The sequence below is a fragment of the Vulpes vulpes genome, chromosome 3 (assembly GCF_048418805.1).
Source record: "Vulpes vulpes isolate BD-2025 chromosome 3, VulVul3, whole genome shotgun sequence".
Classification (NCBI taxonomy): Eukaryota; Metazoa; Chordata; class Mammalia; order Carnivora; family Canidae; genus Vulpes; species Vulpes vulpes.
Genome location: NC_132782.1, coordinates 137,117,798 through 137,133,249, shown reverse-complemented (window position 1 = coordinate 137,133,249; position 15,452 = coordinate 137,117,798). Strand labels below are relative to the sequence as shown.

The following is a 15,452-nucleotide window of genomic DNA, read 5'->3' as shown; positions in this document are numbered from 1 at the left end:
GAATGAAGGAATTTAATTAGTAGGGAACTTAATATATGTAAGAACTTAAAAGCAATATTTATTATAGAGAAGACTGTCTACATATAACCCACCTGTGGATAATCAAGAATTGGCCCTTATATAAAAGCACCAAATTTCCATGGTTCTTTAAAAATCATAAAAGAAACTAATAAATTTGCACCTGAAGAAATGTTGAGGCAGGGCTTTAAACAAACATTCCCTATGACAACACCAATCTTTGTATTACCGAAAATAATTTATTGTAAGAGTTGGGGAAGGGGCGTAGGATTTCAAAAATTTGACTTTTCATTTTAATATGTTGTGTAAGACAGTGGTTTTCAGCTGTAAAGTTCTTCAAGATTCCTTTCTCCTGCTTCTGGACCACTCTCCTTCTCTATGCTCTCTCCATCCTTGTCCCAGTAGCTGCTATTAGTCAAGGGGGTGCTACTGCTACAGTCAAATTATTGTTGGACATTTTATAGCTTTTTTTGTTTTCAGTTTTATAGATCATTTCATCAGTTAGGAGACTGTGGTCGAGAAAAACAAAAACAAAACAAAAAGCAAAAACAAACAAAACCCAGTAATTGCTGATGGCTTATCTATCCCTCTTTATATTTGCGACAGTTTACAATTCCAGGCACTAAACAGCTAATTGGAGTTCTTCAGACACTAATCTTTGCAATTATTTAAGCAGTCCCTTATCACTCTCCAGGGATAGCTACCCCTGAGCTGGGAGAACACAGCTATTGGGAAATATTTTTCAAAGCATGGTGTGAGGAGCTCTGGTTATTGGCAAGCCTCCTGCAAGTAGTGCATGGGGGTGGTCTCTGGTCTCTGGTTGTATTAGTGCTTATAACATGAAACTGCATAATGTTTTTGTTCCTAGTGTGAGTTAATAAATACATTATCCAGTATCAACATGAATTCTGATATATATTTTCTAAAGTAAGAACTGGAAAAATGGGTGGTTTATGGGGTCTTTTGCTCAAATTAATATATGAACTGAAAAAGGCTGAGAGCCTTTGCATGTGATCTAATGAGTTTCTATCTTAAAAGTCATTTTATTAAGTTATTAATTGGGAGTATATTAATCTTAGAGTCCTTAATGTTAATTCCTACAATCTGCAAAGAATCATGATTTCTGGGCAAGTAGAATGACTTTATACTTACTCTCTGTCCAATAGGACCTTTAGGACCCGATATTCCAACAATGCCAGCATCTCCCTCAGGACCCTAAAAATATGATAAAAATAAAAGTAAAAATCTTTAACTCTATATGAATATTTTACAAGTGAAATAATCTTGTAACAATCTATTAAGAGTCGTCTCTTAAAAAATTGAATGTTAATGTAAATGGACAGTTAATGATGTACATGCTGGAGAACTATGGAGGAATTGTTCTGAAGTATGGAATCTAAAATATACCACAATCAATTCAAGGAGGGAGAGGAGGACAGATAGATACATGATAAAGCAAGTAGAGTAAAAAGCTACAGAAGAATCTAGGTAATGGGTATATGGGTCCTCACTCATTCTCTCAAGTTTGCTGTTTGTTCGAGAATTTTCAAAATAAAATGTTTGGGACAATGAAATGTGAGGGGACAAAAGCAAGTTATTAAATAAAATTGGTAGGAAAATATATAGCTATGTAGCATTTAAAATTAACATATCCAAAATATACTCAAATTTATAACTATACCAATGGAAGTTTTGCAGATTAAGAAATACAGAAGCTCAAGTCAGAAACTAAATATTGGTATTTTGACATCTTTCTCATGAAAAGCAAAAATCATGTCAACATACTCTGGGGCCTGGGAATCCTTGGAAACCTGTCAAACCTTGAATGCCATGTTCTCCCTGCAACGTGAATAGATTATGATCATCATTATTGTGCAATGTTGTTCTGGCCTGTAGACTAATGATACTTAGTGAATTTCTGAGTTGACACATACAGGCTGCCCTTTCAGACCAGGCTCTCCACATGGTCCTTGATCACCTTGTGCTCCTCGGTGACCTCTTTTACCTTGAATTCCAGGTTCACCAGGTAGCCCTTGTTCACCCTATGGACAAAAAAAGAAAGGTGATCTAGCCTTTAGAATCTACAAATATTTTGGCTTTTAAATGAAACCTTAAAACAGGTCCAACCTCAGGCATAGTACGAGGTGCTGGGGAAATCAAATTCTGTATCGTCATTATCTCTACCAATATTTCCCATGCAAGGAATATTTGATTATAATGAGCAAGAAGCGTAGCAGCAGGGAATGAAAATTCCAGGGATTGTGGTCATAACTGTGGAAAGAAAAGAGAAGGGGGAACTTAAAAACTAGAAAGAAGATAGCAAGGCTAAAAAGAGAATGGTGAGAGGTGGTGTGTGTGAGGGAAGGTGTTTATATATGATTTGTATTTTATTTGAATTGGTATTATTTTGCTCTGTTTTCCTTACCATACAGAGATGATTCAGCTGATATCAGAAACAGAGCAGAGTCTCCTGAAGTGTGAACCTTCGTTTTTGACATGGTTATCTTTCCAATCCTATCATTAAGAAATCTCCATTACCTGTTTTCCAAGGTTCCCTTTGATATGCATTCCCTTTAGCTCCTAAATTCCACTTTAAAGAGATACTTAAGCACCACTGTTTTATTTGTAAAAGTTAAGTCTTTTGTAAATTTATTTTTTTTTTGAAATGAAAGTTGTAATATTTTCATACCATTTCTAAAAGCAGGGATCTGGAGAAATTTAGAGATAGATTAATGAAAAATGATGCTTGATAGATTCTGATCAAAGATTCCTTAAAATTAGCAAATCATTCTTCACTGTCTGGAGACAAAACTTTGGGAGTTGACAACTATGGATCCTTTTTATTGTAAGTTCATACATTAGAGATAGGAATCTTATTTGATTTCCTAGTTTTAGCATTTGCTCAGCTACTTTGAAATTTAGTGGAAAGGGATGGGTCATTTCCAGTTTACCCATATGGGTCAGAATACCTGAACATTCTTTAGAAATGCAATTATGAAAATCAAATTAAGAGGTGATAATGATGATGGTGCCAACATCTTAATCGTAGGCTTTTATGAAATTGCTCCAGACACTTGACTAATCCCTTGGTTGTCTGGGTCAATTCTGCATTGAGATAGCACTAAAACAGGTTTAAAAAGCCTCTTGAATGTACAATACTCCATTCAATGAATGTGAATGCAAGATTTAATTATGGTCACTCTGATTCTAAGAAATAAGCTCCACTCTTATCAGATTTATTCATTGGTTGGTGAGATTCAGATACAGAGGAATAGGAAGTTTATCTAAGAAAGTTTGTATCAGGAAGTATAAAAGATTTCTCTTTTTAGGAGGAGAAGGTGGATGACAGAGAGGGAAGAGGAAACAGAAAGACTCAGGTAGCATTTTTTAAAGCATTGCCAATACTGAGTTAATGAGTCATTAACATGCACTGTGGTTATCACGGGAGATGAGTATGTCCAGGCCACACACTTTCCTTTTCCTCCTAATATATTTTTATTATCGGTCAAATTTATTAAAAGCGATTAATTTTACCAACTTGTGATCTAGCCAATGAACTCAGGGACAATATGTATGTCTATAGTGCTGCTCATCCATCAGAAGAAAATGTTAAAGTACCTTTGGGCCTGGAACCCCTGGGCTTCCCGGAAGGCCTGATGACCCCTTGGCTCCTCGAGGACCTGGAGACCCAGTCAGTCCTGTTCTTCCTGGGCTGCCTCTGGTGCCCTAAATAACATAGATAAGGGGAAAAAATGGGATATTTCCTAAAAATCCATCCAGAGGCTAAATATACGTAGGAGGGATTGGTGTTCTGAAAGCTGCTGTTGACAGGTTTGAGAGTTATCCTGGGCTTCTTTCCCAAATAAGTGAAATATTTAAGTAATGTTTTGACTCACCTAAAGTCTCCAATTATAATGTAATGGTCTGAGGTATTCAGACCATTACATTATAATCAAAATTTAATCAAAATTACATTTTCATCAAAATGAAAATACTGAGGCAGTACAGTCCATCAGGACCTTTTGACTTAAATAGCCTACGTGTAAATTATGTGTGTTGTAGTCTAACTTTCTGTATTGTATTCTGGTTGCACGACAACTCTAATAACTGATTAATGTTTCCTTAAAAAATATTCTGTGGATATTAACTAGACTTACTGTGGTGATCATTTCTCAACATACATATATTGAATCATTATGTTGTATACCTGAAACTAATATAATATTCTATGTCCCTTATATTTCAATTTAAAAAAAGATTAAGAAATTAAAAAAAAGTTTTTGAGTGGTTCATTCGTTAGCCCAGCACAGAATATCACTTATTGATATGACTTATTAATAGAACTTAAGCTATGTGAATAGTTTATAGGTTGACTCTTGGTGAGAATATTTTCAAAGAAGTTAAAACACTAAATCAGTATAGCCTCAAGTAGAATCTGCTAAAATGTGATAAAATTGATAGCAATGCATTGGGAAAAGATTTATTGGACAAGTTTACAAAACTTGTGAAAATATAAGGTATTTAAATCTACAGATATTCATTGTATTATTCACCATCGGGTACACTGAGGAAAATATTCAAATCTAGCATGTATTAATGAATCAGTAGTGTCAATAGTGAACTCTGTCAATTCTTGCAACCTGGTCCAGTGTGTGGTTTTGTGTGTGTGTGTGTGTGTGTGTGTGTGAAAATAGAAACCGAATATCCTAATTTTTAAAAAAGATTTTATTTATTTATTCATGAGAGACACAGAGAGAGGCAGAGACACAGGCAGAGGCAGGGAGCCTGATACGGGACTCGATCCCTGATCCCAGGATCAGGGCCTGAGCCAAAGGCAGATGCTCAACCACTGAGCCACCCAGGTGTCCCTGAATATCCTAATTTTATCATACAGCAATTTGATGGCTTAGTAGGGATAAAGTTTTATCAAGATATTTTGAGAATGAGATTGAAATGTTTTTGAATGGGAAAAACTACCTTAAACCTCTATTATTGAATAATGAATAGCTTTAAAATATAGATTTTACTGCAGACTCCATAATGTTTATCAATGAATTGAACCTAAAATTATAAGGCAAATCCATGCCTGTATGTGAAGCATATACTATGGTAAAATCTTCTTTTTCTTTTTTTAAGGGTGGGGGGCAGGAGCAGAGGCAGTGGGAGAATGAGAATCTTAAGCAGGCTCCATACCCAGCACAAAGCACAATGCAAAGCTCAGTCTCACAACCCTGAGATCATAACCTGAGCCAAAATCAAGAGCTGGGTGCTTAACTGACTGAGCTACTCAGACAACCCAAGTAATTTTTTCCTTTTTTTTAAGTAATTTTTTTTACAGTAATCTCTATGTCCAACATGGGGCTTGAACTCACAACCCCAAGATCAAGAGTCACATTCTATACTGACTCAGCCAGCGAGGCACCCCATATGGTAAAGTAATTTTGATGACAACTAATGTTTGAATCACAAGTAATGTCAAGAAACTTTATACATTTCCTATGGTGTCAAAAATTAAAACAATAAAACTCTCAAACCTGGGCAATATGTCACTCTTCATTTCTCACACAAATTTGCAGTGGGTAGATTTTTTTTTCTTTTCTTTTTTTTAGTGGGTAGATTTTCTGAGCTCAATTTCTTTTAGTAGCATTTTTTAGTACTAGAGGCAATAAATTTCTATACCTCAAGATCCATTTAACCATGCCACTGAGGAGTTCTCACCTAACAGTTCAATTGGAAATGCTAATATAAAATGTTATGACATGCTAGAAGGCAAATATCAAGAGAAGAATCTAACAGAATTTTATAAATTCTTTCCATGCAATGAATATGCACAATTAAAATCATATGTTCAGGAATTTGGCAGTACCTATCTGTGTGAAAAGAATTTTCAAAGATAAAATATGGAAAACATGCAAAATCTCATTATAGGTCAGCATTTACAAATAAAAAGAAAATTTTGATGATAGGGAACTATAATAAGCTAATTGTGATCTCTCATCCCACAAATCATTCCCTTTTTTCTTGTTAGTAGACTTGTATTACAAAGAAAATTGCACTAAATTATTATATTTTGAATTTCATGAAGAACAATTTTGTGAAAATCTGTTTTCTCTATTGTTACATAAGTTCTTAGATAATACCCTTAATTTTGCCTCTTGCCCTGAAAAGCCTAAAGTAGTTGCTAATATTTACAGAAAACATTTGCTGACCCCTATTTTAGGAGATGACTATACTTTCTGAGTTGATTCCTGGGGCACTAAATTGGGTTGTGCAATCATTCTAGACATTCAGCAAATATCTGATGATGATATGTGAAAGGAAGGTACCGTGGGAAACCCTATGAGGAATATAAATATGAATAAAATATGGTTTTTGTTTTCAAGAAGCTTAAAATGAAGTGAAAAAAATGTAATATATAAATAGTTAAAGACAAATATTTTTTAAATTGTCAAATGAGGATAGAGATACAAAGCAAATACTAGAGAGGTATATAGGGGAAATTACCTCTGGTGCTAATCATGAAAGGAATTACTGAGAAAGTAGTATGGAATTGGATTATAAGATAAAGATACTGCTGGGGCCCCTTCATTTAAGCATCAGACTCTTGATTTCAGCTCAGGTTGATCTCAGAGTTGTGAGACAGAGCTCCACATTGAGCCCTGCACTGGGCTCTAGTGAGCATGGAGCCTGCTTGGGATTCTCTTTTCCTCTCTGCCTCTCCCCTCATCACATATGCTAGCTCGCTCTCTCTCAAAAAAAAAAAAAAAAAAGGATAAAGATAAAGATAAAGATATTGCCCTTAAAGTTACAAATGTAATAGGAGAGATGACTTGCTCAAAAATAGTCTAGAGTCATCTCTGTAGAAGGCCTGGTTGGGAGAATAAGATTTAAAGATAAAGTCGATTTTGAATAGAATACTGAAGTATTTTTCCTTTTCTCCCAAGTTATTTCCTCCAAATTATATCATCACATATCTTTACATTCTCTTACTTATGGGAAGTAATTCGACATAGTTAGAGAATTAACTTTTCCAGGTAGATTTTCTTCATGATCACCAAACTCACTAAAATTATGAGTGAAAATGTGTTTCATATTACTAGGTGCCATGTACTATGCTGGCACTTACAGGGAGATACCTACAGGATATAAATTCATATTCCTTAATTTGACCTCTAAACTTTTTTTTGGTCACAATCTACATTGAGTATTTTTTCTCTTATCGTTTCTCTATATTAGTAGCTCTTAAAATATGTAAGGAGCAATTATTAAGACAAAATCCTCATTGGGAGAAGGTAAAGGGGAGGGGAGAAAGAGAGGAGACTAGGGGAGAGAGTGAGAAAAGAGAGGGGGAGTGGGGAAGAGAAAGAGAAAGAGAAAGAAAAAGAGAAAGAGAAAGAGGGAGGAAGCAGGACAGGGAAAAGAGAAAAGAGAGAGATCCACATTGTGGACTTAAGATTCAGGTGGCATGGTTCTCCCATGTTGCTTGCATCTTAATCCAAGTGTATTAATCTCTATTTCCTTCCCACATGAACTTGAGAACCCTGGGTTCATGTAATTGGTTCTATTTCTTTCCCCTAACCACACAAACCCTGGATTCATGAAATGGTGTCATTTTAGAACTCATCAATGCAAATGAAAGCACATCTAGTCATAGTCATCTGAGACTTTGGGATGTAAAATCTCAAAAATGTTCAATGAAGGCAGTTGTTATACCAATGGCCAGGTCTCAACAGGAATATGACTATACAGAAAAGGCAAGTCTCAAAAACAAAATTCTGATGAACAGTGCCCTCCCCACTAAAAACAGGTGAAAAACCTAAAGAAACCAAGGGCTTGCAGAGAAAGAAGGGTATGTAATAGCAAGGAAAATAAAAAAAAACCCACCAAAACATACAGACTTAGGTTAACCCACCAAAACATACAGACTTAGGTTAATATACAGACTTAGCTCCAGAGTTAAACCAGGTGAAAAGTTAAGTTAAAGAATGTAGATCAGTATAAGGAATTTTTTTTTTTTTTAGAACGGATTGTCTTGCAAGGCTATGAATATCCTATCCTTGGATATATTTTAGAGGTAATAGATGCCACAGGGAGAAGGTAACACATGACAGGTTACCCTAGACAATTTAGGATACCTCAACATTCCAGAATTCTAATATAGTAGCACTTCACTTGTAATTTTAGGCAAACTTTAAGACCTTTTCTCACCAACAGGAAAAAAATGTATCTTTTGGATGATGCATGGACAACAGACATTCGGATACTGCTGAACGCTCCTGAAGTCAATAGGTATTTTTGACTGAGAATAAAAAGGACCCTAAGACTACTCTTTAGGGTTTACTGAAAACTAGAAACTTTACTTGCAGCATTATCACACATTTAGCACCAGACAGTGAATATGTTCCAAGTCATTTACTGTTCATGTTGGTTTCTTAGAGAGAAATTTGAGGATGGTAGCAGAGTGTTCTGGACAAAGTTCCAAACAATGTTTCATACAAGTAGAGAACAAATATTTCTTATTATGAACACAAAGACGGATGAGTAATTTTGCTTTCAAGAGAAACAGATGCTAATGCCTAGGCATTCTTTCCAGTATCTTCTAAATGATTTGTTTCAAACCAATCATTAAAGATTAAGTCATTCTGAGCAAATTTTGAAAAGTAAATAAAGTCATAATTTGTTCAGAGATGCTGAAACCAATAAACAGTTTACCCGAGTCTTTAAAAAGAAAAGGTTAATAGTATGATAAAAAAAAAAAACAACTCGTGATGTCTCATGGCTAGAGACTTCCATTATGCTCAGATAGGAATCGGATTTGCCTGCTGAGTTTTTTTTTTTAAACTGGCATATAATTGACATATAATATTGTGTAAGTTTAAAGGGCACATTGTGTTGTTCTGGTACACTTATGTTTATGTATTATAATGTGGTTATTACAGTAGTGTTAACTAATACCTTTTTCATATCACATATTTATAATTTCTCTTTTGTGCTGAGAACAGTTAAGATTTAGTCTTCTGGCAACTTTGAAATTTACAGTATGGTATTGTTGACTATAATCACTGTGTTGTGCATTAGATTTCTAGAACTTACTTATCTCCTAGTTGTAAGTTTGTATCCTTAAATTGGTTTTCAACTCTGTAGGAAGTGTCAATTTTAGCTGGACTGAAACTGATGACTGCTTAAGCCTTGATAATCTAAGGAAACAAGTACTTGGTTCAGTAATCAACAACATCAGCCACAGCAAGAATTACTTTTTATTGAGTGTCTTCTGTGTATCAGAAACTGTAATGGTAAAAAAAGAGAAAAGAAAAGAAAAGATAAGAAACAAAACTGTAGTGGTAGATGGTTGCATTGTTTTATTTAATTTTATTTCCTTCAGTTAAGGAAAGAAGAGGGACTTCTTATCTTTCACTTTGACTTCCCTGTGAGGAAAGGAAAGAAGAATATGTAAACATACACATACTTAGGTATAAATCTGCCTTTATTCTGGAACCCAATGGAAAGACATGAGAAGAAAAATGGAGTTATATGGATATATTTAGAAGATAGAGAGAGAAAGATATTGGAACAATGATGACTGGTTTGTATAAAATAGTGAAACATAACAATGAGAATGTCACTTTGTTATTCCCTAGGCCCTTTAATTTACTTGTCTTAATTTCATTAGGATTGAAACAAGTATATTAAGAAACAAGAAACAAAATAAAATTTCTTAAATACAGGCAACAACAAAAATCCACATTTAAAAAAAGATTTTATTTATTTATTCATGAGAGACACACAGAGAGAGGCAGAGACATAGGCAGATGGAGAGGCAGGCTCCATGCAGGGAGTCTGATGTGGGACTTGATCCCTGATCCTGGGATCATGCCCTGAGCCAAAGGCAGATGTCTGCTCAACCACTGGCTGAACCACCCAGATGTCCCCAGAAATCCACATTTCAAAGTAGATGTACAAAGGAAAACCACCTTAAAACCGTGTTGAATGAAAAGACAAATATTTATATTAATTTTATTGATTTCTCACCAGAATGATAAATTTAAAATGACACTAAACTTCAAATTAGTTGACATTTTTCTTTAAAGTAGCACCTTGAAAATTACTAAAGTTTTTTCCTTTCCCTATTGCCAAGCATCTTCTGTGCTCATAGCATTATGTTTATATATTTACTTACTGTATGAGAAAATAGCAGTTAAAATTAATTTACTTTCTATAGTACAAAAAAAAATAAGTATGATGCCCTGAAATTTTTTGCATTAGGCAACATAAGTACTGCATTTTTTGTTAAGCCAGCAAACCAATGGCTTATAAAAGTAATGCTTTGCTTCCTTTGTTCCAAGCAACTAAAAACACTTCTGTTTAAGTAAGAATTTCTCATTTTATTTGGTTTACTAAATATATCCCTCCTAGGAAAAAATTGGCTGTTTAAAAAATGTGGGATAATAATTATTAGGTGATTATATGCAAGGCTATATTATATAAAAATAATGTAGCATTCATAACATTTTCCTTCAGTGCCAGTCATAAGTAATGTGGCCAAATGCTGGAAACAAGATTTATGAATGAGCTGTATACTAAAGTCAGGAGGTAGCTTTAGTGTTGAATCTCTAAACATATTAAAGCTTCTGGAACTTGGAACAGGGTTGAGACAAGTCATAGGGTAGTGGAGACAAGTCAGGTCTGCTTGACTTAGGTCTGTTCCCAAGAATCTACAAAACTAACTCTTGTTCGGCCTTAATGAATACAGGCATTTCAGCATTGTATTACCTCACAGAAATTATTTCTATATTTCCATTAGGGCAATTGGTGGTTTATCAGTCTTGCAAAATGGACAGTACAAATGTCACATTGGGCAAAATTAATGTATCTTGTGAAATCTCCTTTACTCAGGTCTTAACTGATAATCCCAGCACTAATGGGGATCGAAAGAGGGCCTTTCATTTATACTTTGGCTCTTAGACATGTCTAGGCTCACATTACTATGAAGAAATAAATGCCCATCTTTTGTTTCAAAAATAACAAATCTATACCCATACTATCTAATTTGATCTTCTGATAATCCTGTGAACATGTCAGTTCTTTCCTGACTGCAGGTTTTTCCATTTTGGTTCCTTCACAGAACATGTTCTTCCCTCATTTTTTATATACCTGGCTCAGTCTTACCTTCCCAAAGGAGATAAAGTATTTATATACCCAAATATGACCTCCTTGGTGAGGCCCTCCACTGTCTACTTCCTCTGTAATCTATTTCCCACATGCTCTCTCTCAACACTCTATTTCTTTCGTAACACAATTTGGTATTACCTGATTTATTTATTGACTACCACCCAATTACTGGGCTTAACCACATTACATTATGAATTTTAGTCAAAAATGGTCAAATGTCAGAAATTTCTTGCTGTTCCATGTATGTTTCATGAAGGCAGTTCTTTATCTATCTTGTTCATTGGTATATTATCTAACTCCTGGCTCATAATAAGCACTAAACACATATTTGTTGAATGAATGAATGTTAGCTTAAGCATGAGTATCTATTATTATGGGAAGATGATAATAACGATGTAGTCTACTAAATGCTTCATGTACAATGTCTCATTTGATTTTCAGAAAAAAACATTTGAATTAGGTATTATTACCTTCCTGTTATAGATAATACTTAAGACATCATGTAGCTGACACATCTTAATTTTATTCAGGGCTCCAAAGTTATAGTTATTATGCAGAGACCATTCACTCTTCAAATATTATTGAGCTTCTTCTATGGACCTGACACAGCTAAGTGCTAGGGATGCAAAGATGAATAAATTACAATCCCAATTCTATATGAGTTTGCAGTCGTTCATCACAGAAAGTCATGACATTATGTAATCAGCAACCATATGACCCGTGCTCTTATGGAAGCAGTGTATAGAGTGTACACAAGTTTAGAACAGGGAGTCCAAGGAAGAGTGGGGAGTCCAAGGAAGAGTGTCTGAAAGAGGTCACAGTTTGGTTAAATCCTGAAAGAGCAAGAAATTGTTCATCCTAAAGTAACAGAGTAAGGTGGAGGAGCTTTTCAAGCAGAGGGCATAAATTATATGTACAAAGACATGAAAGTAAGGAAAATATACAGAATTCAGGGGGAACATCTTAGTAATTGAGCTTATCTGAGTAGGGGTGTAGCATGGCGGTTAAGAACACAGGCTGTGAATCTAGATTGATTTTGAATTCTGGCTCTATTAGTCATTGTCTATGTGACCCCGGGCAAGTTACTCAGTCTCTCTGAATCTCACCCTCTTTTCTGTAACCTAGAGACAATAGCTATACCTACCTTGTGGTTTGTTTGTTTGTTTGGTGAGAATTCAATAACTTTATACATATTCAGCACCATGTACCAGCAATAGTACCTGGAACACTGTAAATGTTTAATAATTGTTAGCTGTCATTATGACTGAAATATATAGCAAATGTGAAGAGAAAGGTAGAATGTAAGACTGGAAATTTAAACAGAGGCCAGACCATGAAGATCAACATTCCACAAAGACTATGAACTTTTTGGACTGGGAATCACTGAAGATTCAACTAGGAAATTTACGTCCTTTAGCAAATCTTTCATTTTGTTGCTAATAAGCAGCCAAACAGACTGTGTTTTGTCTGTTCTGGAAGGGTTCCTAATGAGTGGTAAATGAGCCAAAAAAAGCACCAAGGGGAAGAGGGAGAAAGTAGCAATCAGGAAAAGCCATAACTGGAAATCACCCTCTTAATAATCAAGAGTTGACAGGATCTGCTGAATGTAGATCTGGCAAATGCAAGTACATTTCTTTCTCTAAAATACTGTGAAGAAAGAAATGCATCTTCTCAGAAACAGAGGTTTCTTTAGTGTGACTAGTTCACAGGCTAGAGGACACAGCAGATGGGTGGCAGGGCTGCTGGTGGTCCTGACAGAGGCTTCCATGGTGGTCCTGCTACTCTGTGCTTGGATTATGAGTGGGCTGATGAAGTGTGTTTTTCCTTCTTATACTGGACACAATCCACAGTGGAAAACTCTAGACTTTCGATGTTCTTTTAGGACAAGCATCTCATTTTCTACCACACTTAAGCCTGTGTTCACCTGACAAAGCGCAAAGTCAAGATTGAAAGGCCTTGATTTGTCTTAAGTCAAGATGTTAGTTTTGTTTCTTTCCCTCTTTTCCAATAACCAATTTTATTAGTTGCAGCAATAAAAAATAAAAAGACTGGTAAGCCTCCATTTTGATGACAAATAGATTTATGATCTTTGCAGGGAAAAGTTGTTTTCCTTTTTCATAAATGATTGAGGCACTACAGAAGTCCAACGCAATGAAAACAGCATGGTAGACTCATTTACTACAGATGTGCTAAGTTGACTAGTCTCAAAACACTCATTTATACAGAAGGAAACTCACACAGGCAACTGTGAGCCTCCCCAATCCTGTTCTTCAGTTATAGTCACGTGACCTTGAAAAAACATTGAAACTGTGGCGTGAATATGCCAAAAATTCTTTAACTCCTTGGCCACATCAAAAAAAAGAACATTGTTTAGGAAAATCAGACAGTTGCATAATGCTAGAAATCCCAGAATAAATATTTTTCTCAGTGGAAAAATCCAGCAGTCTTTAAAGGTAAGCCAAGAAACACCACGGTGCCATGATTTTAAAAAATAAAAAAATAAAAATAAAAAAAAAGACCAATGGAAAGATGTCCTTATCCATTGTTGAAAATATTCCAGGGAATATGCTAGTATTTAGAGATTGTGTTACTTTCTCTTAACTAGTTTTTCTAATGCAATAGTAAGTTTCAGAAATAATTACTTGAAATCATTTTATCTAATGACCAGTTTAGTCATTGTTATCTAATATCATTGACCAGACTAGTTCCTTATAAAAAGCATTATCATTCTAAGTTCATATCATATATTCTACAGATAACAGAAACATTTGTAGAAAATATTTCTGTATTCATAAATACCAATAGCGTGTGTAAACTTTAGGGTTAAAAGGGGGATTCCTCAAGGGAAAGTTATTTTGCTTTTTTATTTTGATGGATACAAAACACTTCAATATTTATTACATCCTGATATTCAGTGTGTATGTGAAATTTTTCTGACTTATTCTCTGAAAATGCTAAAAGTAGGAGATGATGAATTATGATCTGATACCTAATTGCTTACTAATGGCAATAGCAGATATCATTCAACTTCATGACCCTGGGTGATATACTGCAGCAATATTCAACATTATTGTAATTCATTTGAATTCCTTTTCATCACAAAATTCCATGAGATTTTTATACTAGCCATATATAAAGGAATATGTGGCTCAGAATCTATTTTTTAAAAATGCTCAGTTTGAAGTAGAATAGCTTCATTTTTTAAAAAAAAGATGTTATTTATTTATTCATGAGAGACACAGAGAGAGAGAGAGGCAGAGACACAGGCAGAGGGAGAAGCAGGCTCCATGCAAGGAGTCTGATATGGGATTTGATCCCAGGACTCCAGGATAACACCCTGAGAGAAAGGCAGATGCTTTAACTGCTGAGTCACCCAGGTGTCCCAGTAGAAAAGCTTCAGAAGTGGAACTAGAATGTGCGTGTTTTATTGTTTGATTAGTTCAGACTCAGATTCTTTCTTTTTGATTATGTCTTCAGCCTCTCCATCTCTACTGTCCATCTAGCATAAAAATGGGCTCAAGGTTCTGTCACTTGCAAATAACTCCTACTTTAATTTTAGTTTCATCTCTAGTTATTGTCCTACTTTCTCTTTCAGAGCCAAATTTCTCCATTGAATTGTCTACATATCTGATTGCCTCACTGTCTACTCTCCTCAAGCACTGCAATCTTCTTTCTGCCCCCACTAATCAAATCAAATGGCTATCTGCTGAAGTTACTGATCACCTCTATATACTAAAATATAATGGTTATAATTTCATCTTTTTAGATTTCGGTGCTAATCAGGGTCCTTATTTGCAAATACCAGAAACAAATTCTGGGTAATTTAAACAGAAAATTTCCCTGAAAGGCATTGAATAGCTCATAAAAGTCACAGAGAAATCCAGAAAGACAGGTTTGGAAAATGCTTAGAATTGTAGGAAGGTTAGGAACTACTGCGGCTCCTGGCCATTGACTGCAGTCATCCCTGGAAACAGAGTACTACTGATGCTATTGCCACTAGAATAGAATCTCCATTATCTCTGCTTCTGCATATCACAAACTCCCCAGCCAAAGGCCTTGGTGGACATAACAGATTGGTTCAGCCTAAGTCATGGGCTTATGTCCTTGTTTCAAGGAGGAATTAGAAGGTGAGAGTCCAGAATTTGACTTCTGTAGAAAATGGCCTTGATTTTGGCTCAGGTGGTGATTTCAGGTTGTGAGACTGAGTAGGCATTGAGCTCCGTGCTCAGCAGGGAGCCTGCTTGAATATTCTCTCCCTTTGCCTC

The 15,452-nt window shown here is 35.3% G+C and overlaps 1 protein-coding gene across 13 annotated transcripts in view; it reads right to left on the bottom strand.

The window, feature by feature from the left end:
- Positions 1-15,452, bottom strand: part of COL24A1 (collagen type XXIV alpha 1 chain) — a 387,560-nt gene that overhangs the window by 42,419 nt on the left and 329,689 nt on the right. For all 13 annotated transcript variants that reach the window (XM_072754694.1, XM_072754691.1, XM_072754695.1 and 10 more), the window contains 4 exons: positions 3,637-3,744; positions 1,953-2,060; positions 1,804-1,857; positions 1,171-1,233 (listed from right to left, as the gene is read on the bottom strand). In XM_072754694.1, coding sequence (XP_072610795.1) covers positions 1,171-1,233; positions 1,804-1,857; positions 1,953-2,060; positions 3,637-3,744 — 333 coding nt within the window. The remainder of the gene's footprint in view (positions 1-1,170; positions 1,234-1,803; positions 1,858-1,952; positions 2,061-3,636; positions 3,745-15,452) is intronic.